The sequence below is a fragment of the Gadus macrocephalus genome, chromosome 11 (genome assembly GCF_031168955.1).
Source record: "Gadus macrocephalus chromosome 11, ASM3116895v1".
Lineage (NCBI taxonomy): Eukaryota > Metazoa > Chordata > Actinopteri > Gadiformes > Gadidae > Gadus > Gadus macrocephalus.
This window is the reverse complement of record NC_082392.1, coordinates 13,124,575-13,151,254: the sequence shown is the minus strand read 5'-3', so window position 1 is coordinate 13,151,254 and position 26,680 is coordinate 13,124,575. Positions and strand designations below refer to the sequence as shown.

Below are 26,680 nucleotides of genomic sequence, written 5' to 3'. Positions count from 1 at the left end.
CAGAATCTGAATGATAAGTAGTCTGACTTTGAGTTGCAGTGATGACGGTCAGACTGTCAACACCATTAGTGGTATTAGTTGTAGCTATTAGTTCATTTGAAATGGAGTCTTCATTGTGTGGCCAACCCAATCCATCAATTACCTTCGAATGAACGGGGACATTACAATCCATTGGCCTGGCTGGTTGCGAGTAAGGATTTCTGTTTTTGCGCTTCCGAGGTCTGCCTCGTTTTCTACGGACCACCACAGGGGTTGCCTGATCTCCTGTTGTCCCCGTTAAACAAGTCTCAGTATTCCCAGACATTTCTTCCATGGAGTCTCTTTTGTTGTTGCAAATATTCTGATGTATTGTTAGTGAGTTTACAATGTGGCTGCTGGCCAAAAAACCTGATGGCTGTGTGTCAGAAGTGAATTCTGGATTAAGTCTTCCTGATTTTCTACTGACCTCCACAGGAAGTCCTGGAGGGACAGCTGTAGGGGGTTCACGTTTGTTTTGCATACTACTCGATTCTTCTTCCATACGTACTAGTGACATTGACAACTGTGCGGCCATTCATCTCACCAATTGTTTGTGAATTCACAGGAAGACACATGATGTGTGGAAGCCAGACGATAGCATTCCTAGTCTCTGTTCACTTTGGGATTTCGAGTCATGATTGTCGTCGTCGTCCTATTTTCAGCCACCTGAGAAATAGAAAATAGAATGTATGATTAAAAATAGAATATATGATTAAAATGTGTAGTCAATTTATTCAAACACAGAAACAGGCCAAATAAAAGGCTTCTCTACGATTGTCAATGAAAGCTGGAAGTGGCACCAATGAGAACAGAATTGAATAGAGTATAAACAAAAGCTACTTTTGGCGGATGTAATCAGATTTGGGTTGGGCTATTTGTTAAACCCTTACGAATGGTCAATGATCATCACATTGATTTATTAATTGACGTCACTTTTGAGCACCGCTCCATCGGACCACAACAACTGGGGTACTTTCACACCTGTAGTTCAGTTGTATCTGGGCAGAACCAGCAGCTTATTTGTTACTGTCTACACCCCAGAATCATGCTAGACAATCTGCGGCTATAATGGTGTCTACACTAAAGAATCATGCTAGACCATCTGTGGATATAATGGTGTCTACACTAAAGAATCATGCTAGACCATCTGTGGATATAATGGTGTCTACACTAAAGAATCATGCTAGACAAACTGAGGATATAATGGTGTCTACACTAAAGAATCATGCTAGACAAGCCTTTGGCCCAATACTAAGAACTTCTAATTTTTGTATCACAGCCGTCTCAAAATATTAGCCAGAAACAGAAATCTGAATGAAAAAGCCTTGTATGGTGACAAAAAATTGTTTACATTCAGAATTAATAACAGTTAATCGTTTGCTTGACAAAGCAGTTTGCATCTTATAAAATAAATAATACTTTTTAGTAACCTCCAGCCACTAGCATTGGGTGGAAGTAGCTCGCATATTTTCAGCAGGCAGACTTAACTTTACATTGATAAAACGTAAACGTTAACACACAAGTCTACAATACTTACCCACTAGGCGTCCTACGTGAACCTTCCTTGCGCTGTCTGCCGTCGCTCACCACCGAAGGGTCTGAAGTAAAGAAGTTCGCCAAGCTAGTGCCGCGCTACCTCTACCACGTTTAGTTATGTCATTGCACTTCACGAAACAATTTTGGGCTTGTTTGTTGGTTTCCGAAAAGTCCTCCTGGTTGTTTTAGTCGTGTCTATAAAGTTTGGATACTTTTGCATGTCTGTGGTGGTCCCGGGAAAGCCAGCATGAATCAACCTCGTCGCATTCAACTGTCGTCACGGTCATTCTTCTTCGTTGTATATGTGAAGGATGATCCATTAAGTTTCATTACCGCCTCTATCGGAGATTTACATTTAGTTTCCTTAATCCTCTACTTCCATACTAATTTATGCTGCCATTACTCCTGATCTTTAACTTCCAAATTCCGTAGTTTAATAGTCCTCTTTCGAAAAAAAACAGATTCTGCGTTAGATTGAGACATGTTTGGAAGTCCTCCACGGACCATTATTTCGTCTTTACCTTGGACATGCTCAACCCAATGCCCCATTTCCACTGCAGGGTGCGGAACGGATCGGATCGCAAAGGTGCGTAGGGAGGGGGCAAAATAGCCCAGCTCAGTTCCGAGGTCGCGTTTCCACTGCCGACAGTACCCTTGGTGGTAGGCCGGATGTCAATCGCCGCGGCAGCTACGTAAACATCGTAAACAACGTCTTCCTCCGCAAGAATGCAGACGAACGTCTCCACCTCCTTGTTCGCCCAAGCAAGTTTTTTACGCGACATGTTAATTGTAAAGAATAATACCTTGAGGCTATTGTTTGTTTGTTTTTATCCCCGCGTCACCCGGAAGTGACGATTCTGTCGACCAATCAACGGAGGGGGGGTGTAGCTAGAATTCCAGGGTACCCTTTCAGGCGTCTGGTCTCGTTTTGGGTACCGCAACGGAGGAGTCCCTAGAATGGGGTCGGAACGGGTACGGCAAAGTCCGGGTCACGCCCACTTTTGGCGGTGGAAACGCGATCCGACCCGCACCTTTGCGATCCGATCCGTTCCGCACCCTGCAGTGGAAATGCGCCATGTATGTTATGCCAATGTTCATCCATGGCCTTTAATTACTTCAACACACACTATACACTTGCATTACCAACACATTTTTTTTTTTATAGGAAGTAAATATGGATATTTAAAATATTGGATTTGACATATGACAAGATATATATCTTCTCATATTTACATTTGCTGAAGTAAAAGGTTTCCAAAACAATGACCACACCAAAATCCATAACTTCAGCTTCAAAATATGTGTTTTTATTTCATTAGTATTTTGTAATTCTGAAAAAAGGCATTTTTTGGTCAACCATTACATTTGTTCTCATTCAAGATCATAAAAAAAAAAAAAAAATACCATACTATCTACATCCCGAAAATCATTACACAAAATCCACAACTTGTTCTGATGAAAAGAAAAAGAAAAAGTGCTGCAAAATCTGCCCACTGTAATAAGCAAAAAGGTGATCCACCATACATACATATATACATACACATATACATACATTCATTGATTCTTTTGAAGATAGAGGGATGAGGATAAATTGCACATCTTGTTAGCTTTTTTCGAGGAGCTTTCAATAATATAACAGTCATCATCTGAATCCAAATCAGTTTTCTCTCTTACAGGCTGCCCCCCTGTCCCATTGGTGAGCACCACATTCTTGTTTCGATAAGCGTGGCCAACGCTGAAAGGTGCAACGCTATGGTTTTTGCTTCTTGCTGTTTGGGGGAGAGGATACGGGCTCTTCAGGGCAGTGATGCTCCGCCACGGAGTGCTTGACTGTGGTCTGGGTATGGACTTATTTAGCACAATTCTCTGGGCTTCGATGCATTTGTGCCGCTGAAGTAACTTAACACTTTCAAATGCTACACGGCAGACTCCACAAGGGAATGCATCCATGGTAAAGGTTGCCTGCGTGGGTTTGTTTGCCAGGTTTGAATGTGGGCGAGCATAGGTCTTCAATCGTATAATTTTAGGGGCAGTTGCGTTAAGCTGTTTATTAGATGGAAGTACGGTCTGTGCCCCAGATAGCATGTTGGGCTTTTGGCCACAAACTGCACGAGTCGTGATCACTCCTGCTGCAAGGAAACTGTTGGGCGAATTACATTGATGGTACTGAGGCAACGATTTGTTGCTGGAGAGAAGCACTCCACAACCTATACACCCAAAGACTTTATCTCTGGCATGAGTATTGTAGTGCAAAACGAGATTACTTTTCGTTGAAAATCTCTGCAAACATTTACCACAACGATAAGTCCCTTTATTCTTAAACGATGGCATCTTTATCAACACCACTGGTTGATAAATAGTCCAGAGGTCCACAGTTGGTGCAGCTGAACTACGGAACAGTTCAGAAATCCTCACGGAATTAGGTGGAGTTGACTGCAGGGGGACTTGCCGTTTTGACACAACCTCTAAAGAGGATGCTGGTTTGGTGCTGAAACCAATTAAAGACGAGGGGCCCTGCTGAGCGGAAAGTCTGAGATTCTCCTCCTGCTCCCTATCAAATCTGCGCCTTCTTACAGCTTTATGGTCAACAACACTGTGTCCAGGTGGGTGGGTTTTGCTGTGGGCAACCAAATCCAAATACAAAGGGAACTCAGTTCCACAAGAGCAGATGTGAGTCGCAGCTGGACAACAGTGTTCCTCCAAAAACGCAATGCTTGGAAATATATTCTCACAGCTGAAGCAAAAAAGATCATTGCTTTTTGTAAAGCCTTCGTCCATGCTTGTGATCCCGGAGAAGGGTCCTCTTAAGTGTTGTCCTTGACTTCTCTGCATGATCGATGATTCTCGAAACGGTCCTTGAGTCCAGAATATAGTTCTGTCGAAAGAGTTTGAACATATTAGATAAACAAAACAAATAAGGCACAAGTGGCTATTCATATTAACTGTTTATATCCCATAACGCATGACCACAGCTCTGCTATATATTCGTGTTGCATGCAAAGCAAATCACGTTTCGTTTCCAAGAGTTAACGGCTACATAAGTTGAGCATAAATCAAAGTATGTATATCATCTAACTCAACGCTAGAACGCAATTCCCAAATGAGGATTGATTATTCATTATACGATTGGTAAATTGTAAGTCGGTGCTGCCAACTCATGTTATTAAAATATTAAATATTAGCGTAGCATACAAGCTGATAGAATGGTCTTACCTGCACAGTCCGTGCTATAAAAAGCCTAGACCCATATTTGTACTATCGTAGGCTATTGTCTGATCATCCAAGTGGAACAACACCTAAATGTATAGAATAACCGCGTACAATAAGTAATCAATAGGAAAAAAAAACTACCGGGTGCTAGTTGCTACAGCTATATCAAGGGCTTGTTCTTTTACGTAAAACGTACATACGTCACAAACGTCAATCCCGCCAACACCAAAATGTGTGGTACGGAAGCTTGTAAGTACCAATACAAATAAAGAATTTGCATTTGGTTAGTCTATTCAGAATAATGTAATCCATTAAGTCCTGGGAAGAGTACCATGAAGTCTGTGTACGTTTTATAATCAATACTTACGTGGGTTCATAATATAAAAAATAAATTGTACTAAAACCGAAACCTGACATGTAATTGACATGTTTTGCTTCGACCCATGTCTATTTGTGTCAGACATGGATGTTCTATGGTGGTCCATGTGTACTTTAACATTTTTTTTTATTATTTAGCAAAAATTTAAAACGTTCTGCTCCGTGAAAGGGGATCATTATTTATTTAAGTAGTTTTATAGATTGCGCAGAGAAATAACAAAACTTAAAGTCTTTAAGTAAAATAAACCTATGATAATCAATAGTCCAAACACCAAATACCTTGATGACTTTATTACAGTAGGATCAAGCCAAACAAACACATACATTAATTGACTATCAGCTACTAGATAAATCAAAGGTTAAAACACACAACTTCTATTAATCATTTCAAATGCCTTAGTTTACATTATCACAAAATAATTCACAGATGGAACTGTACACCTATTTATGCGTGGTATATAAAAAGAAAACACTTGACAAATTGGGTAAGGAGCAGCCAATAAGACACCATTTTCCCTAAAAAGCAGTGGCACAATGTATGTACAGAATAAAACAAGCAAAAATTACAAAGACTTTTCCAGTTTCGGCACCGCCAGCGGCAGCGCATCGTGCCCTCCAGCCCTGATGCCGTGAATCTTCCTGCGGTGGTTTTTGAGGGACTTAAGACTTGAGTAACTTCCCTGGCAAACATCACAGTGAACGGTTTGGGATTGTTTGTGTGTGAGCAGATGTTTCTGCAGCCCGTCCTCTGTGCCAAACCAGCGCAGACAGATATTGCAGCGGACGGGTTTGACCGCCAGCTTGCAGGCTCCGCTCCGCTGGTGGAACACGAGGCTGATGATGCTGTGGAAGTTGGTGTTGCAGCGGGAACAGTGACCCCCCTTGGGGGGAACTGTGGCACGTCCACCTTTGCAGCGATTTAGAGTTATGTGCTTTCGCAGATTGCAGTGGTTGGAGAAGGTGTTGTTACATCGCATGCATACAATGCGCTGCAGCTTCTTGACTGGTGTTGGGAGCTGTGGGAGCTGGGGATGCTTAAAGGAAGGCTGTGTGAGGCGGGGCTGCTTAAGTTGAGGCTTGGAAACAGATTTAGACGGCAGCGGCTGTTGAAAACGCAGCAACAGGGGCTGGGATCGTTGTGGCTGAAGACCCTTGTAGAGGTGGTTGTGAGGATGCATGTGGATCTGCAGATGAACTTCATAGTCAGCCCAGGAAGCGACCGTCTCACCACAAGTAGGACATGTATACGACTCCTGTGCGTGTTTCTGCAGATGCTCCAGAAGCAGTTTTGGAGACGTAAAGCCAGCGCCACATTCACATGTCACTCTTCTTGGAAGAACAGAGGGCAGCGACATCACACCCCAGTTCGCACTTTCATCTTGTGGCTGCTGCCGTTGTCCTTCAGACTCTATGACTGGAAGATTTTGCTGCAACGCTCCACTGTTCATTCCGGGCATTGCCCTTTTTATCTGGCATTTCCTACGATGAGTCACCATGTTGTCCTTACGATTAAATGTCTTTCCACAGAAAATGCAATTAAAGATGGGGTTCACCTTAGAGGAAAATTGCGATTTTGCCCCCAAAACATTATGGACCTTAGTGTTTTGGTGTTGTGCTGTCACCGTTCCATGTGGCCTGAACCCACAGAGTCTCAGATGCCTCCTTAAGGTGGAAGGCCGGCTATAAGTCTTCTGACATTTATTGCATGGATAACGTTTTGCACCATCTCTGATAAAAAAGCTTAGGCCAGTCTTTTGAGTTTTATTTACAGTAGCGACGGGTATGGTTTTCTTAGATTTTATATAATCGTCACCTGTCCCCATGGTACACTCCAATTCTTCCATTTCATCATCCAAGGGAACCCTCCATTGTCCACCATTATCCTCTTGTTGAGGAACAACAGCTGTATCCCTGCTTTCCTTTTCTACTTGCTGGAGCAAGCTCTTGCCTGGAATGACATCCTTGGGTTGCCTTTGCACGGGGGGTCTGGGGTAGAAGGGTAAAAAGCTATTGGCCGAGCCTGACCGGGACACATCAGGATATTTTTGATGTCCTGAACTGGGTGGAGTTACTTCTACTTTGATGTTACCAATTACTGCTGTTCCCACTGCAACACTCTTGCAATTCTGAGACCCTTCATCAACTTGTGCATTGGTAATGACCTTACTTTCTGAGCTCTGCGTTTTCTTTTTTGCAATAGAGGAAGTGGCATGCTGAGAAAGAGATATTGGGCCTTGGCACTTATGCATTTTAAGGTTGTACCTTCGTGCATAGCTGTGCTTGCATACTGGACAAAAGAATGCTTTTTTTGCCTTATTTATAATGCTCTGTTGCTTTAGGCTATGGAATATTGCAGTTTTTTGTACAAACGGCAATGTCTTTTGCTTTGCATTAGAATTGTGAATTGCAATGCCAGCTGACTGAGCACATATATGGTTGTCAGGAAATGGCAGTTTTCCAATTATAAGTTGCTTACAGTAACGACAGCATTTAATTCTCTCCTTTCTGTGCAAGAAATGATGTTCAGTCAAACTGTCCAAGTCCTGAAACACCTTACGACATCGGCCACATTGATATCTCCCACATGTACCGTTACTGCTAGAATCAATAAGCTTCTGACGGGTTTCAAGGAGCACCACGGGGGAGAAGGTCTGCGTCAGAGACACAATGCTCTTTTTACTAGAATCAAGAATTTTGCCAACTGTGGGAGACTTGCTCTTAGGACGAGATTTTCCTATTTGAGTCCTTAACAGTGAAATTGAAGTGGGTGTGGGATCTGAAGCAGTTTCTGATGTTATCTCAAATGGGATGTTTTCATTTTTAGGGATGACCTCTTCCTGACTTGGGTTTTCACTCTTAGAGGCCTGAAACCGGCTCATATATGCAGTAGCAAGCATCTTCATCAAATTCTTATTTTTGGGCTCTTTCCCAGCCTGTGTTGTTGTCATACTAGGGATAGAAAATGCCTTTACATTGGAAGATGAGGCTTGTATGGCAGTTGGCCGAGGCTCCTGTACACTCAAAATATTGGCTTCTTGTGTATTCGAATCTGCGTGTAAGCCTTTTTTATCCGGAGGATTGCTTACAATAGCTTCCTCAAGGCTTATGCCTACAACATTGTGATTTGGCAATGTGCTATCAATTACAGGGTCTCTGGAAGTGACAACTTCAGAGGTTAAAGACACAGAGGTTGAGGGGTAACTCATGGACACAACTGGTAGGGTAAAGGTTTTTCTAAGGGGTTCGAGATGGGCAGAAGTGTCCTGGGCATATTCTTCTTTAACCGAGTGGAATATATTGCTATTCAAAGGTTGCAGACGCTGTTGGGTAGATATATGTGATCGCTTATGCACTAGCATAAGATTAAAGTCCCGAAACTCTTCTCCACAATCACAAATATAGAATGAAGGGCATTCAGGCAAAGCTGGTGGCGGCGTAGGCTGATCCAACTGAGGGTTTCTTCCATGTACTGCTTCCTCATGTTGGGCCTTTTCTGATGTTTCTGAAGAATGAACTTTGGTCAATGCATTGGCATGTGTTGCTTGATGGACCAGCAAAGTAGACAGTCCAGTGAAGGTTGCTGAACAAGCCATACAACGATACACTTTAGAAGATGAAGCGTTACCCTGCAGCCCAAGCATTGTAGAAAATTGATCTTGGTCTTGGTCCACAGCTGGTCAACATCTGTATATATATATATATAAAAAAAGAAAACAAACCCATTCAATCAGACAAGAATATATGAAAAACAAAATACTTTGTTATTCTTATTGATTATTGGCTGCCGTGTTTGACAAAAACATGGCAGGCTCGAAAATGAAAACCGATGCGTTTCAATTGAAGCCGTCATCGTTGATGTTTACAAGACAAGACGCGCGAAAACAGTTATATCTTTTATCAGAAATCATCGGAAACGAATAATTGATAATACCATCAATCATGTTCAGATCATAGCCTGGCTTCATGTCTACCTGTTTTCAACACGAGTGCACAAATATCGATTCAGATGGGTTCCATCAGTCTTAGTTTATCTAGTCTAGTTTGACAACTAGACTAGATAAACTAGATACTGCGACTATGCATATAATTTCAACCTTGAATGTGCAATATTTCTGCGACTGTAAAGGCCAGCCACAGCACCTAGGCCTTTTGTTAGCTTATGAAACCGCATGCATGCGCTTGACCGTACAAACCGAAGCAATGCATAGCGCGCGTTTATCATTTACAGCCTTATATGTTACAATGTATCCGTTCAACTCGGCCCATGGGACACTTGCGATCGGAGGCCATGGGAATAAATATATGACAATAGATGCACCGTCTTGCCAACTCCCACCTTGCTTCAAAAATGTACCTTATTTTATCGCCCACATTCCTGGACCAACAGATACGATACAACAAAGAAAACTAAATATAAATTAGGGAATTTATACTTGGCACACCATGATTTAATAGTAGCCTACACGAAACAATATAATGTGCCTATTTTAATCTTGTGGAATCTCAAACAAATAAGGCCTTGGCATTAATTTGCAAGAGGCAAGTCACAAGCTTCCGCACAACCTACCTGTATGAGACCACAGGGCACTTGAATCCCATCTGTAGGAAGAATGATCCGAGACTTCAGTGCTAAACTAAGCTCTGTCGTTACCGTTCATGTTCCCAAAGAGAAATTTGAAATTAATAGTCGGTAAATGATACGCTGTGGTGTCCAGCCGATATATCCAGTATGTGCTAACCCTGCTAGAGATGGAACCACGAATGTCTTGACGGATGTACCAGCTGCAAACACGGCTACTGCACATTACTTCCGGGTTACCCAATGAGGGTCGATGGAAGGCCGCCCGCACAGCATCCATGAATCTATAGTTCCGCACACAATCGTCTTATTGCTTATTTTCTATACACGTACTACTCTTAAAAAGTAGATGAACGCGCCCATCGCCTTCATCGATTCAGTTGATAAAAATATTCCTAATGTTTTGCGTTATTTACATTCAAGGGCCAAAATATCATGCAGACAGTATCTGAACTCAGTAAAAAGACTCTTGCGGTATAGAAATATGGGATAAAAATAATTGTAACCCAAAATGTAATGTCTCTTTTTGGTATGAATCCAAAAGAAGTGTATCTTTAATTTGTAAGAAAACAAACCTGTCGAAAAGAATATCAGCAATCATACCAAACATTTTATCTGTACAGAAACATATTTGTTCCTATATGAAAATGACAACCTGCCATTACACTAAAACATTTATAATACAAAGAAAATTAATCCTTAGTTTGAAGAACTTTTATCACCTTCAAACCGTGTGTCATATAACAATGGAAACAATCTATTTACAAAACATACACAGTAATGCCTTATTTACATATTAGTCAAGAAAAATAAGTCACCATTTGTCTGCCAAACTATATATATATTCAAGATGTGATCCCTTCCAATCTCCAAGACATTAAAAAGGTTACACAACTAGTATTCATTGCAGTATATTCAATACATGTATCCTGTTTTGTCAGAGCTGGTAAGAATATACATCATAACTTGTTTTGCTTTAATGTTTGAAATAACACCTGACAAGATAACAAGACATGAACTTAAAAGCAAAGGAATATTTATGACATATCAATAATACACAGTGATGAAAGAAAACAAGTAATGAGCAGCTTAAATTAAGCACATTTTAGTTCAGATAATTACAGCAATGTACAATGTAAAAAAACAACAACATTACTTAGAGGGTCCAGCATGAGTCAATTGGTGTTCCTCCAAGAGGTGAAGAAAAGCAAATGCCTTATCACATTCTGTGCATTCATACACAACCTGGCCAACATGACTTTCATGGTGCTGCTTCAGAAGAGACAGCTGGCTGAACGACCTGTAGCACATGTCACAACGGTAATGTAAATAATCTTGCACACAGTGGGATTTCATGTGCAAAGCCATCTCTTGCACCGTGTCAAACATAGTGGGACATTTAAAACAACTTAACCGCGTTTTTTTCTTTTTCTTAACAGTTGCTCTGGCGTCTCTCTCTAGATGTGTTCGCTCATGTTGAATTAGATCTTGTCTATGTTTGAAGGTTTGTCCACAAATCCCACATTTTAATTGTACTTTTGGATGATGTTCATTCTGATGCTCCAACAGGGAGCTTTTGGTGGAAAATTGCTCAGAGCAAGCGAAGCAATTAAACATATCCTCTCCGGTGACATCAACTTCTTCCTCCTCCCCTAGTGTTGGACCACTCACAGGTGATTTCTTGGTTTGTTCGCTTGAATGATCACTCTTTAACAATGAACGTGAACATGGGTGTTGTCTGAAAGCATCGGTTCCTAAGAAGTTCTGGCCACACCCTGTGCATTCAAATTGTGTATCTGCAGAGATATGGCAACGCTCATGCTCCTTCATTTTACTTTCAGTGGGAAGTGTACATTTGCAAATTTTACATTCATGAGTCAGATAATTAATTGGGGGAGGATTTTGTTCCCCAACCAAATCAGTATTTTTTGTATTGCAAACTTGATATTCTGTGACTGTTTTGGGGACTGTACTGTTTTCCACAACATCTTCTTCTTTAATCTTTAATGCATGTCTCTTTTCGCGGTGATGTTTACGTGAATGAAAAATGAAGGTCTTCTCATTTGAAAAGCAGATGTGACATTGATTGCACAAATATTCATAGCTCGGTCGCTGGTGATTACTAATCTTGTGTTTCTCCAGGTGAGATTCATGCAGAAAGTATAGATCACAAACTGAACATGAGAATGGCCGTTCTTTTGCTGCAAGGCAACCATGCTCTGAAAGTTCCTTTGGGTCTTCGAAGCACTGGTGGCAAACCCCACATCGGTAGTTCTGTTGACTTGTGAATGGTGCTAAAGTCAAATTATCAACCTCTTCTTCAAAAATCAAAGGTGGAAGATCCCCAGATGCTACAGAGTGGCTTTTCCGATGCTCTGCACGACTGCTCTTGCAGGAAAATGTGCGATTGCATATGTCACATGGGAAATTATCTTCACGGTGCATTGCCATGTGTTCTGCCAACTGGGAGTATCCTGTGAAACTGAGGTCACATTTCGAGCAGCGGAATGGCCGACTCTTTCCATGAGTGTGCTTGTGTTTGCGTAATGCAAAAAGAGACACAAAGCCTCTGTGGCAGGTTTGACACTGAAATTCTGATGTGTGCGTTCGTTGATGCTGTAGCAGTTGGGATGCTTGGAAGAAACATTTACCACATTCTGCGCATTCATGTGGTTTTTCACCAAGGTGACATCGCTGGTGATCCTCAAGGTTTTCTGATGTTAGGAATGTCTTGCCACAGACATGACAAGGGAAGTAGGGTGCTGCATCCGAGTCACTACCCTCACTGTAATCTTCCCCGTCACCATCTTCATCAGTTTTGCCGTCTTTATCACTTCCGCCTGAAGCATTGACCTCAATGCTTCCATGGTCAATACTTTCTTCATTTTCAGAGCAATCAATATATTGATCAAGCTGCCTGATGCGATGTCTCTTTTTATAGTGTCGAATAAGGGAGCCTTTTAAAGTATAATGTCGGCTACACAGTTTGCAAAAGTAGAGTTCCTTTGGATGGTTTTCACTGAAGTGGCCGAGCAGAGATTTATTTGACCAAAATCGTTGAGAACAAATTTTGCAAAGAAATGGGCGTGAACGTTTTTTGTGATGTTTTTTGTGTACAAGTAGCTTCCCTAAGGTGGGGAATCTTTTGGAACACTCCAAGCAAGGATAAGTCTTATCAATCCCATGCGCCTTCATGTGTCTATCAAGATTTGCTCCGTTATTGCACACCTTTCCACACTCTGGACACGTATTGCGGTTTTTCTCTTGTTCAACTCTTCCATGGTCTTCAAGATGACTAATGAGCAATAAACCATCAGTGAAACTCTGGTTACATTCTGAACATTGGTAATGTACAGCTTTCTTTTCTACAGATGAGGTCTGTACTTGGTCTTCCTCTTGTAAGCCTTCTGGGTCTTTGCAGGAAAATTCTGTCTGTAAAACCCCTGTGCCCCTGCGAGGGATTTTGGAGCCTTCTTTGAAAACTAGAACGGAATCATTTTGTGGTGCATCAATCTCTGAGCTGATGGCGATCAATGATTTGAGACCAACATTCTTCTTGGAAAGCACTTCAAGTCTTTTACATTTCTTTAAATGGCGGCGTTGGTGATTCTTATTCCAGAAACATTTCATGCACCTAGGACAGGAAAATGGAGCTGGATTTGAATGGATGCGAAGGTGGCCACCTAGTCCTGACCTGTTTTTGAAGCGCAAGTTGCAAAATGAACACGGAAAAGGTTTCTCTCCAGCATCATCGACATGAGTATTGCCACTGAACAATATTTTGCCATCTCCATTTATTAGTTTCTCATCATTTGTGGCATCCAAAGGCTCTTCCTTGATACTGACAATATTTGACAAATGCTGTTGTAGAGATGTAGTAGGAACTGGTGACTTAACAGTGTCCTGCTTGTGGTCATTTAGGAAATGTTGTTGGAGCTGAGAAAATATTAAGAAAGTGGAATCGCAGTAAGCACAAGAGAAGCCATTTGATGTTATTTCAGAAGATTTCTGGAGGTCACCTGATATACTTGCGTTGGAACAATCCAATTGATGGATTTCAAGGGACTCCTTGGGTAAAAGCTCTTGACATTGATTACAGGGCACTAAATCATCATGTCTACCCTTTGTGGGGTTGCACTTGGATGAGTGACGCATTAAATAATCCCTCCTGATAAATCTTTCTCCACACAGGTTACAGAGAAAAGGCTTCTCACCTGTATGCAGTCGGGTATGCACTCCTAACTGCCAACCTGATTTGAAAGATCTGGGACAATATATACAGGCATTTCTTTGCCGTTTGATGGGATACTGCTCTAGAATTTCAGCCTCAAGCCTGTCAATTCCTGTTGATAGTGCAATGTTTTTGCGCCGGTTGATAGGTAATGTACTTTTGTTATGGAGCATAGACATATGTCTGGCCAATTTAGATTTGCAAGTAAAGAATTTTAAGCAGATATTGCACTCAAATCTCTGCTCCGCAGCAATAATCAGACTATGAGCCTGCTTTTGCCAACCTTTTCCAACTGCATCCAAACTAATTTTGGGTAAACAAACTTCCAATCGCTGTCTTTTGCCTTTACAGCGGGTCTGGTGTAGTTTCAGATGATCATACCTGGAGAAGCAACTGTCACAGGCTTTACAGCGATAAGGCTTGACTTCAGTGTGTGTCAAAATGTGTCGTCTCAGATTTCTGGCTTTCCAAAATGTCTTTGTGCAGAACTTGCATTTGTATTCAGCTTCAGAATCTGTATTTTTCTCTTTTGCTTCTTTGACACTAGTTGGCCTTAACAATCTTGGTTGGTTATAGTTGTGGAGCTTGGTATCATCCTTTTTAACAAACCCACCACATAAGGCTTCATGCTTGATACACATAGACTTGTTGCCATATTGACGGCCACAGTGGTCACAAGCAAAGGATTTCTTGGTGTGTGAATTCAGATGTCTTAAGAGAAGTGATCTGTACTGAAACTTTTGGGGGCAGTGTGGACAGGTATGTGGAAATGTCTTTGTTCTAGTTCTATTGGTCCCATGTAGCTTTTTTTCAACCTTTTCCACCACTTTGTTAGGCAAACTCTTGGCAAGTTCATCAATGGCAGTTGTTCCATTGCAATTCTTTTCATGTTGGGAAAGTTTTGTACGCCCATAAAAAAGGGTGCATTTAGAACAGCTCAACAAAGTATTTAATTTATGGCCATTATGGTGTTTCTTGAAACGGTTTCTTCGACTAAATGTCCGTGGACAGTAGGAACAATAGAGTAATTTTCTGGTATTTTCAACTGGTTTCTCTAAAACCTCAACTACCTCCGGCTGGTTTTCTTCCAGTTTACTGGCAGAACATGTTTTCTTATGGAGATCAAGGTTAATAATGCGGTGGAATCTTTTACCACAGTCATTGCATGGAAAAGGTTTGTCTCCAGAATGCCTTTCTATATGGCGAACCAAGCAGCGCCGAGAATTGAAGTGATGTTGGCAGAAAGGACACTTGAATGAGGATTCCGTTATATGTTTTAGACAGTGTTTCCTTAAAGATTGGGGATCCTCAAAATCTTCTTTGCACAAAGAACACTGGGAAACTTTCTGCTTATGCAAAGATTGCGGTGGTTTTACTTTTTTCTCTGTGTAACCAAGTTCCTTTTCGGATTCACTTTTGTGGGATGCAAGATGTCTCAGTAAATATACAGGATAATCAAACAGCAGTGGACAGTATGGGCACTTTAGTTTTCCCCTTTTAAGATGAGTCTTTCTGTGTTGAATCAGTTCCCCAATAGATGGAAGAATCTTTTTGCAAACTGTGCATTGTATCCTTCTTTGATGAATTGTCTTGTGATTTATCAAATGACTGCGTCTGGCAAATCCTTTTCCACATTCCAAACAGAGGAATGGTCTGTCACCTTTGTGAATTCTTTCATGGTTCTTTAGAGAGAGTGATTTGCTGAATCCTTTGCCACAGAAGGAGCATGAGAAGCCATAGCTGTGATTAGCTTCGTTTGAAATTGAGGTATCTGTGCTCTTCACAGTTTTTTTACTGCTGAGATATTTTCTGTCTATCGAGACGGGGAAAGACCTGTATTGGACAACTTTTCCTGTCAGTTTGTACAACTCATGTTTCTTCATATGTTTGTATTTCCCAGATGGATGGAAAAACCTGGCTGGACAAAGACTACATTTGTAGCCTCGTATGTCCTCAGGGTCTGTTGTAGTTGAAGATACTTCCTTATTTGCCAAACTTATCTTAGGGTTTGCTTTTGCCAGCTTTCGGAGATAGTTTCGCAGGCAATTATTTTGGATATGTCGTGTTCGATTATTTGTCAATGAGAAGATTTCTTTGCACAGTGGGCACTGATATTTACTACCTATTTTCCAATTGGCACCATTTGTTTGTTCTTTGATACAGCGCCGCAGGTGGCGAGCTCTGTTGTAAGAGTACTTGAAAACACGAGGACAGAGTGGGCATTTATATTTGCCGAATTCATCAACCCCACTTTTTGCCATTCCCTTTATGACTCCCTTCACCTTGTGTACATTCGATACATGCTTGTTCATCTTCTTGGAACTTGCAAAGGTTTTTGAACAAAATTGACAAACATGTGCCACGGAGATATCCACAAGCTTCACGTAGCAGTCCGTTAGACCTTTGAATTCCATAACTTTCTCTGTTACTTGTTCTGGTTTGGTTGTTTTACTTTTTGGGATATTCAAATTTGTATTTGACTTATGTTTTGAGCCTTGACATCGCCCAGCAATGCGCACGTGTCTGTACAAGCAGCTACTCTGCGAGAAGTATAGATTACATCCATTGCATTTAAATGGTGTTCTTCCTGTATGAGTTCTTATATGCTGCACATGTTGATAAAACCTATGAGATACATGACTGCATGAGTTGCACGGGTATATTTTATTTTTTTTCCTTGTAGTCTTAAGTACCACCTTCGCTGGTAGGTCGTAGCCAGTGACATCACAAACAAGTTTGATTTGTGGATCATCATGCAGCAAATAGATATTAGACGTTGGGCAAAATTTGAATTCATGCTGTGAATGGGTATGATGGTGTTCAATTATATCATCAACATTTTGTGTTGAGTGTTGGCATTCCGTGCATTTATATTCTTTTATGCCATTTACTGGTTCTAAGGTTTTCAGAATTATAATGGGCTGCAGCCTTTTTTGCAATTGTAAAGAGCTTTTGAGTTCAGGTAACTCCACTTTTAAATCAGTTGGATTGGAGTTTTCCAAACTTGCCACAGGACTTTTTTGTTCTGATTGAGATGTTTCATTGTCTGCACAGGGGGTATTCACTCTAGGTAAGGCTTCACCAACATACATGCCAAGATCAGGCTGTTCAAAGGATGGCCTTGTCTCCGGGAAGGATTCTTTCAAAGATTCAGATCCATTCTCTTCATGCCGTTGTGTGGCAGAAACAATGCTCTTCAATGTTTTTTCCTCATCCATAATGGAGTATAACTTTGGCTGGTGCAATTGATCTGTTGATTCACCTTCTGGAGGTTGCTCTAAAAGCCTCCTAGAGCCAGAGAGTGTCTGGTTGTAAGAAGCATCCATGGTGTCACATTTGCTGTCCTCAACATTATCACTACCAATTATGTCCATGCAACTTTCAGAAGATAGCTGTGCAGGACACTGGAACTGTGATATGCCTTGAATTGTTCTTTTCAGACCATTTGTCATCTTTACTTCCTTCAAAGTCTCCGAGTTGTCATTGTCCAGTTCATGAATTGTATCTTGAGGATGGGAAACGTTGGCATCAACATCACATTCAGTGGTGGAAGACAACAATGAGTTACTTGTGTCATCCATTCCATTTTCATGCAGGCTAGGTGAAGAAACATGATTTTGGTCAATGGTTTCCTCACCATCCCATACTTCCCTGTTATCTTGTATCAGGTCTGATAATTTTGTAGCAGTTTCCTGGATTTTAACATCCAAATCTTTTGCAGAACTAAGGACCGAAGTTAATTTATTATATACAAGTGGCTTCTTCTCTTGCCATTTGTCCACTTTAGGACATGTGAGCTCTTTTTCATACTCTGACGAGCCGTTCGTTGTATCCTCTGCCATGTCCTTGTGAATACCAATGGTGACGTTCAGCTCTTTTGCTTGTATAGGAACTGTCTTTTCCTCCATGTCATATTTCAGTTTCTGCTCTGTCCCTGCATTTTCCTGTTTATCATTCTCTGTTTCCAAGGATTTTGCCGAAGCTGATGTTGAATGTTTTGGGACACAACATTCAGAATTATCTTCTTTTGTTTCCATATTTTGTTCTGCACAATCTGCCATTTTTATTGCCTTATCGTGTAATTCAGATGGGATTGGCAAGATTAAAGGTGTTTCTGAGATTTGAGCGGTTGGAAAATCAGCAGAAATTGACATATTGCCGGTCGGGGTGAATGGCCATTCTGAGGGACTGTGTTTTGTAGTTATTAAATTGTCACAACTTGCCTTTTTTGCATCCAAGCTTTTCATATACTTACAAGAAGGTCTGATTTCTGTTTCGTTTATATTTGAATCTGAGCAACTACTGACATCCGAGTAGTCCTCAAGGAAGGATGGTGCCAGAATTTCACAGTCTTCCTTAATTTCTCGCAAATCTGCTGCAAAAGAGGGAAAATGGCTTGATGTTGTTAATCCATCTGCAGTCAAATTTGAGAAATCTCCATTTTCACATTTGGATGACCCATCTTCAACTGACTGATGTTGATCAGCTTGCCATGGTGTGTCACTATAGTAACTAAATGCACAGTCTGAATTTGTGCTAGAGTTTGGGTAAAGGTTGGAGCCAAAGTCAGAGTTGGTTGAAACAGCCTCTTCTGAAGCCTCCATGTTGGACAAGTCATGATGTGCATTGAAGTTCTCTATAGGTTGAGTAAAATCTCCTTCTGGTCCAGACGACACTTCACAAGGCCTCGGAATAGAGGGCGGAGGTTGAAGGTTGGGAAGGTAGGAATCCCAGCCATGAGACATTCTTTTGAAGACTTGAAGGAAAGATTTACTTTCCGTTGACCCTTAAAAAAAAAAAAAAAAACATCATTATAACTAGAAAATGCATTTCCTGCAGAAAATGCGTGGAGTGCTGTAGTACTAAGTGAGGTTGAAAATATTTTTTCATAAAGCCACATAGATTAAGACAAAGAAACCTTAAATGGCTTAAATAAAGTGAAGGGAATTGAACAAAAGTTCAAAAGTCTAAATGGCATAAACTATGTAAACATGCACACCATTTAAGAAAAAGTAAATGGTTGGAAACAAATAAAGTGACAGCTGAATGAAAAGCGCAAAACAATGCTAAAAATGCAGACATGTAAAATGAATTGAACTGAAGTATCTGGTGCTGTCTGTCTTTCTGTCTGTCTGTCTGTCGAGCCGGTGCGTGATTAAAAGTAACCCAATAGAGTGGGAAAAACAGCCCAATCTGGCAACACTGCCTGAACGTCCTCGAAGAGTAGCCCCATCCAGTGGGAAAAACCACCCAATCTAGCAACACTGCTGAACGTCCTCACGCTCCAGCGTCAACGTAAATCAATGAGACCAACTGAAAACGAAGCCGGTATGAAACTAGAATTGTGATTCTGAATAAAGCTTAAATAATATCGAAATTTTGTTTGGATATTATTGCAGATACAAGTGTGTCGATTTGTTAAATGGTTTGAACGAAGATAAACGGTTGAAAATTTATTTTGTTACGTCTTAAACAGTTGAAGTACCAGAGGTTGGAGTACCTCCCATTGACTCCCATGTTAAAAAAAAAGATAGTATTTTAAAAGTAGAATATCTTAAAAAGTATAAAATATATTAAAAATCTGAAAAGAAGCGAGCGATTCCAAGCTATTCTGAATAAAAAAATTAAAACATTTGAATAGAGTCTCTAGGTGAAAAATTTAGGAAGGAGATAGGTCCCAAAGTTTGTAGAGAGTAATAAAGAGGAAAGAAAGAAAGAATAAAACTTGTGAAGAACAATAGTTGAGCGCTGCATGCAGCACTCACCTAAATATGCAATGAATAAGCACAACATCAAATAACTGGAAGTTGGCTATGTTTTTGCATGTTTATAGAGCCGTCTTACCTCATGTTTCTTCAGGTCATACACTGACTCGACTCATGGTGATCGGTTATGTATATACCTATATATCACCAACCTTAAAAAGAAACCATGATTAGTAATATTTATGTCAAAATACATATTTCACTTTGTTTTTGAGTAATTCGAAAAAGTTCCATAAAATACCAAAATATAATTGGATACTTGAAGGTAGGATTTTCAAGTTTGGCAGGATTTTTGTTAAAATTCATAGAAACTGTTATTTCAATGTTGAATAAAAATCATCCTGATAGACAACAAGTCAGGTGCAAGGCTGGAAAAACCAATGATGAAAATAATAAAAAGGGTTTCATATTGTATTATGATCCATGTAGTATTACCATTACTAAAGCATTATGTTAAGAGTTTACTGAATGCAGTTTAAGGGTTGCAGAGCCACTGGAGAGGGTTAGAAGGCAAGGGGGAGGGGAAGAGGATTGCAATTAAAGCGGTAGGAATAGCTTTTGGACAAACTTGAACATTGTCCTGTTCTAGTTTCAGACATACCGCTCTGGTAGAAATGAGCATCTTATCCTCCTGGAAACTCCTACTCGCATGTGGTGTCCCTTGTCTTGGTCAGCATCACACCTGCCTTGAGCAGATAAGATGGTTGGATGAAATATAAGTTAATACAGCTGAGCAGCAAATAAACAGAGGCTATACTTGTTGGGACCCAACCCCAGGGAAAAACATTATCTTCAAATGATGTACCACACATTGAAGCTGTCGGTACCTATTCAAGTTAAATCAAATTGTACCAAATATCTGGACCTGAAAGACACAGTGGGTGAGAGAGTGTGCTTCGACATACTGTAGTACAGAGAGAGGAGCACCACTACGTCGCAACTCGTTCATGTGGTACGTTTAAACACAGTCAGTCCAATGGAGAGCCAAAGGTTGTCGAAAGTATAGATGTTTACACTTTTTACAGGGAAATCCTGTCTAACCTGAATAAAACATCTGGTCAAACACAAGATGTCCAAAAGCCCTGGAATGTACCGTGTTTGTTTGCCCTGCAACCAACTTTTCCAGAAAAAACTGAAACTGAAACTAGTGCCGAAGAAGTTTTACCCAGAATGAAAAAGCTGAGGAATTGAGGACTGGTCATAATAAATAGACTATCAATGAGCTATTCAAATTAGGAAGCAAAAATTGGGGAACATTGAATGTCAAACTGAATTCATCATCAAGGATATCATCACATCAGAGCCCCAGAGGTTACACCCTTCACCCTGGTGCAGAAGACGTTGTTACCCTGCCCGAGTCCCTCAGTGCTACGACTACAAGATTTTAGGAAGGATAACAGTGTTTCCTCCGAGACACAGACAACAGTATTCTCACGCTATTGTTATGGGCTGGGGGTTGTAGAGATGTGTTTGGGAGGGGAGAAGGAGTGGTTTATTTAAGTATATTCAAAATAAATAACAATGTTGAAATTGAGAAGTTTTGTCTTATTTTTATAAATTGATCTTTTCCTATTACCGGGGGTTAAGTACAGAAAATAATGTACCGTTGGGTACCGGTACCGAATTCCAGGTACCGGTATAAATGTGAACCATACACATCATAGACTAAATTCAAAATGTTGGTTTCCAGCATTCTGTTAAAGGTCTTGACATGCATCTTAGGGGTGTAAATCTCTGGTTTCATCACAATACGATATTAAATCGATTCATTGGAGAAAGATACAATATTTGCTAGGGCTGCAACAACGAATCGATAAAATCAATAAAAATCTATTACTAAAAGCGTTGGCAACGAATTTGGTCATCGATACGTTGTGTCGCGCGATTAATACGTCACTCGTAGGCGTGGCACTGTTTACAGCCAGCCGCCGACAGGTTGGTTCATGGTTCATGCACGCCCACAGCGAGCTTTAGTGTTTGCGACCACAGCTTGTATTTTGGTCATATCTCAACACTGGACTGTTATCCTACATAAAAGTGTTCCTTCACTGACTTTGGATTCAAAAAACTCCTTCAACTCAGTATCCCTCTAGTCCAACCGAAAACTCTGTCAGCTGCTGCTGCTGCAGACGGTGTGCGGACGGGCTCGGAGTCGGCACCGCGTGCATCAACAGTCATTCAGAGCACAATAGTAATCACACAACCGGACGGTGTAGAAAGTCCCGTCAGTTAAAAATAGTAATGCCGTTTTTAAATCCATGTTAAAATCGGCAGGATATAGAGCTAGTTAGCTTAAAAAAAAAAGTCGCAAACAGTGTTAAATGTGATGTGTTCAGGTCGGCTCAGTAATATGATTGATGTGTTCAAATGCAACAAAAAAAAAAAAAAAAGCATGTACACTTTTCGTCGGCAGCCACCTTAGCTACGTAGCGGAAGAGGGCGGAGCCAGGCTGAGCCAAAGGCGGCGTATTTTCCACATAGCCTGCATTAATAGTCATTTTGTAGTTTTTATAGTTTTTATAGCTTTTTATAGCTGCTAGGCGTAAAGAGTTCACCGTTCAAAGCGTGATGTTTATTGCGGGGGAGGAGCCGCAAATTTAAATATTGGCCCCCCGTGTGGTAAAATGTTTAATTGCACACTGCATTCGTTTAATCGATGAAAAGTTTACGTAATCAACGAAATTCTTAAAGTTCAATTAGTCGATCGTCGATTAATCATGCCCATCCCTACCATCCATCCATCCATCCCATCCATCCATCCTAAAATGCAGTAGTGAAACGTGACTCTTAAACCTTGGCCCTCTGACCCCCCCTTCCCCTTCCCGAAAAAAGCGAACCATCAGCCTTGCTTACTGTGTCCTCTCTCTCTATAGTACTGCAATAGTTACATATGATAATTCCAGCTCTGAAACAACATTAATACGCGAGTCGTCTTAGCAATGCATCGAGCAAACCGCACGGAGAGAGTGAGTGATCACAAAAATCTCCACTTTTATTAAAAGATTAACTAGAAAACGTTGTAGATACCAAATCAGAAACAATAACCTTATATCCTAGCTGTCTTGTTACTCGCAGCGGCTGCCGTCGTGAATTAAAAAAGTCAGGGCCATAATCTAGCTAACTGGTTTATTGGATTCATGTCCCTCATAGCAGGCGGAACTCATCAAGTTATCGATAACTTGATGACACAGCCCACCCATTTAGAAGGAAGATTTGTTTGGTCAATTTGTCATTTGAAATAAGTCTCATAGAATTACCATTACTCGACCTCTGTGAAATTATAGCGGGTCAGGAGCATTCTGATAGGCTGACCAATAGACCGCTTTGAAGGGTTAAATTCCTCAGAAACATTTTTGTTTCGATGAATTTATAAAATAATTTTAGAATTTCTAGAATATTTTAGGCCCCCTGACGGTTCCCCTCTGCTTAAATGTAATATGGTATCATTACACCAAATTTGTAGATGTCGATATCTCAAACAAACAATCAGATGTGCACATCTGTGGAGTGTGGATGATAGATCACTAATCAAAAGTCATCCCCTACACCTCCTTTTTGTTGTACATTAGAGTGTTAGAAACTCGTCAAAGCAGAGCAATATGCCAATGAGGCGCATGCGCAACGGAGCTAACGCATGAGAGCTATGTGTTGGTCATGTCAGCGGTGTGGCAGTATTTCAACCAAAAAAAGTGCAACAGCCGAATGCAAAATTCAGCTGTTGCCGAGCGTGATCACTCTGCCAGTTGCTCAAGCTTGGGTCAGAGCGAATCAAAGCGCTTGTGGCGATCACAAGAGCTAACCATTTCAGACGTCGCAAACGTCCAATTGATTAAAATGATTTTCCAGTATTTCCCCTATATGCATTCAGCAGTGGCGCACCACCGCTGCTGGATTGTCAGCGCCACTTAAAAAAAAAAAAAGGAAAAAAAAAAGATTCTGCCAAGTTCAAGGCACGTTGATCTGATCTCAGCAGATACCTTGACTCTGATTGATGCAATGTAGGGTTGCCGCGGTGTGGACATTTTCACACGAGTAATACGCTCGTGTCAACACCGGTATTACCGGTATTAACTTTGAAACTATAGGTCAACCGCCATCTTCTCCGTCAACTCTCCTTTCACACTCGGTGACAGCGGCTGGCAGCGCGCCAATTCTCAGCGTCTTATAACGTTCTATATATAATAGTATAATATAATTTTATATATCATAATATCACGGCCAAAAGCTCTGTGCGCCTCCGGATGGCCGTAGCGCGGTGAGCTCACGTAGGGATTGGGCTTCGCGGGGTTTGTTTACCGGCGTTGCTATGGTTACCGGTCTTGTAAGGAAGCACGTCAATTCTTGGCGCGACAATTCTCCCGCACAGAGCAGAACTGTGGCCTATTCTACACATATTCTTAATTATAATTATATTATTCATTTTTACTGAATTTGTTTTTTATTACTGAAAAAAAACTTTAAAAAAAAACTCGGTGCTGCCGGTGTGCAACACCGAGTAATCGGTGTTGGCCTCAACACCGGTAACACCGGTAATACCGGTGTTGGCCTCAACACCGGTAACACCGGTAATACCGTATACCGCGGCAACCCTAATGCAATGTCATATTTGGAAGCTCGATCTGTACATTTTTCCCCAAAAAAACTCACCAGAGGTTTTTAATTTTTAAAAAGAAATCCGGGTAGGCATGCTCCCGGACCCCCCTAGTGTTGCTAGATTAACAACTCACAGTACCCCTGCTACAAAAAAACTAGGGGAAACACTGGATTATCGACTTTGAAATAAAATTGTTCGGGATGTGTAGGGACCCCCCTGTACATGGCTAGAGGGGCTAACTGCTTTCTACATATGCGGTTTGCTCCCTGTAGAAACTATATGCAAAAAACAATGCTTAAACAATCTTCTTCACGTCTTATGAGCGATGTTATCTATAAAATGTGTCACACACAGTGGGGCTAGACTGAGCTTAACTGTAACACGGACGTCATAATAAACTGCTGCTTAGACTGAGCCCCACACATTAACATACAACCTAGTGTTAAACTGGGAATCCCAACTCTCTCTTCACTAGAGCTGTAGCGATGCGTCGATGACGTCGACGCGTCGACGTAAAAAATTCGTCGACGTCAAATTTCTCCGTCGACGATTTTCGACGGAGAAATGGACGAAAGTCACAATAAAGGAAAATGTCCGCGCACGAAATCATCAAAGGTATGGAAATACTTCAAGTTAAGTCCTAAACGGAAAGGTGTTGTGATTTGCCCTCTTTGCCAAATGGAGTTGGCATATCACAAGAGCACGACAGCAATGTTGGAGCATCTCAAACGAGAAAGTATCTCGTGCGCATGAGAAAGTATCTCGTGCGCACGAGAAAGTATCTCATGAGCATGGGGAAACATCGTGCGCATATCACTGGCAGTGTGTGTGTGTGTGTGTGTGTGTGTGTCGTCAGCGAGTAGGTGGACGAGCGAGGAGAGCGAGCGATAGCGTGCGTGTCATAGTGAAGTCATGAACGAGTCCGGTTGTGTGAAAGAATAAAATACCCAGCCTGTCAAGAATCGGTGGCCGCTTCATTCCATCATATTCCGACCTATAAGCAGACTCACTGTCGGTCAAAGTGAAGGGTCATGCCCCCGAGAGCGCATCGGACCTGGAGGGAACGTATCACCTGTGCTCCTCGGTCTGGGAGCCGACAGCAGGAAAGATGTAACTCGTAGTTGGAGGCGGAGCGCAAGAGAGTATGCGCACACATTTTTTTCATGTCCCTTTACGGGTTCCGTATTAAATAAAGTATATTATTAAGAATTTTTTGGTATTTATTTGAGATACATTATGGTTTTTATTAATCGAGCAACAGAAAAAAAAAAAAAAAAACGTCCAATTGGTCATTAGATTAGTCGACTAATCGATTAAATAATCGCCCGATTAATCGTTTGATAAATAATCGTTTACCCCCAGCCTTACTCTTCACTGGATCATCAAAAACAATGGCTGTCCAAAACAAGCTTCAATTATCCGCAAAATAAAGACCCCGAGATTTGCTTTTTTATTGCAAGATATCTTTTGACTCTCGTTTTGTCTTGGACTGTTGGGAACGTTCGTTCTGTTTCCACTCCTCCAGGTTAGATTTTCGTATAAGCGAGAACATGTATTGATTGTGAGTCATGGTCGGAATGACTTAAAATACAACCGTGAGGTAAAGAGTGATAGGAACAATAGACATTGATAGACATTTCTCCCGTCCCCCGATATATCATTATATCGTTCAATCCTATCATCATTTCATTCGATTCTTTGAATAATAAGCGGTGTGACATGTGGAGCGATGGGGGCCACAATGTGATGGAAGCTATTGATCACCGCACTTCAAGTCATTCTCAGGGTGTTATGAAAGTGAAAGTACACGAGCGTCCAAAGGGAAAAGGCAGCGCCGACTGCTATCAAAATGAATGATCAATACATGTAACAGATAGGATATAGGTCTATGATTAGTTGACCACTATGGATGATCAATAAATGTTTTGATGTTTTAAAATCACAAGTATAGGTCTATGATTGTAGTTTACCACAATGTAATCATCAATATATGTAACAGATAGGGATAATTAAAGGTCTGATTAGAATTGACCACTATAGCTGCAGTAAGAAGACAGTGTTGAGAAACGTAAATAATCTCCATGGTGATTGGTATATATATTTGCTGGTGAGAGCCGTTAAGAATTAGTGTTGCACCGATTCCGATACCAGTATCGGAAGTAGATCCGATCCAGCACTAAAATGGTGGTATCGGAATCGGCGAGTACCAACAAATAGTGCACCGATACCATTTTGATGCTTGTATGTCACTTGAACGCAGCCTTCTCTCTCCCGACACTCACTATCGCTATTGGCCTGCTCCAGACCAATGAGAGCGGGCCAACGTATTTTTCATGCGGCGGGAAAACAAACCAGGAGAAGAAAATGTC

At 41.1% G+C, this 26,680-nt stretch overlaps 2 protein-coding genes across 5 annotated transcripts in view; both read right to left on the bottom strand.

Annotated features, from left to right (window-relative positions):
- Positions 1 to 5,418: 5,418 nt before the first annotated feature.
- Positions 5,419 to 10,139, bottom strand: im:7147486 (zinc finger protein Xfin). Of its 2 annotated transcripts, XM_060065828.1 has the most exons (3): positions 9,710 to 10,139; positions 8,768 to 8,826; positions 5,419 to 8,644 (listed from the first exon to the last, which is right to left on the bottom strand). In XM_060065828.1, exons 2-3 carry the CDS (start codon positions 8,781 to 8,783, stop codon positions 5,706 to 5,708), a joined length of 2,955 nt encoding a protein of 984 aa, XP_059921811.1. In that variant the 5' UTR covers positions 8,784 to 8,826; positions 9,710 to 10,139; the 3' UTR covers positions 5,419 to 5,705. The 2 variants fall into 2 exon arrangements, with proteins under 2 accessions (XP_059921811.1, XP_059921810.1); XM_060065827.1 differs by having other exon boundaries at positions 5,419 to 8,826.
- A 96-nt stretch (positions 10,140 to 10,235) lies between these two features.
- The window catches only part of LOC132468138 (zinc finger protein 808-like), a 37,803-nt gene continuing 21,358 nt past the window's right edge, over positions 10,236 to 26,680 (bottom strand). For 2 of the 3 annotated variants that reach the window (XM_060065809.1, XM_060065810.1), the window contains 3 exons: positions 20,319 to 20,403; positions 19,797 to 19,869; positions 10,236 to 18,738 (listed from right to left, as the gene is read on the bottom strand). In XM_060065809.1, coding sequence (XP_059921792.1) covers positions 10,874 to 18,697 — 7,824 coding nt within the window. In that variant the 5' untranslated portion in view covers positions 18,698 to 18,738; positions 19,797 to 19,869; positions 20,319 to 20,403 and the 3' untranslated portion in view covers positions 10,236 to 10,873. The remainder of the gene's footprint in view (positions 18,739 to 19,796; positions 19,870 to 20,318; positions 20,404 to 26,680) is intronic. The other variant, XM_060065811.1, reaches the window with a different exon arrangement.

Bases quoted from the DNA above. Each gene is read 5' to 3' on its own strand.
- im:7147486 (XM_060065827.1), bottom strand. From the start codon at position 8,783: ATGCTTGGGCTGCAGGGTAACGCTTCATCTTCTAAAGTGTATCGTTGT.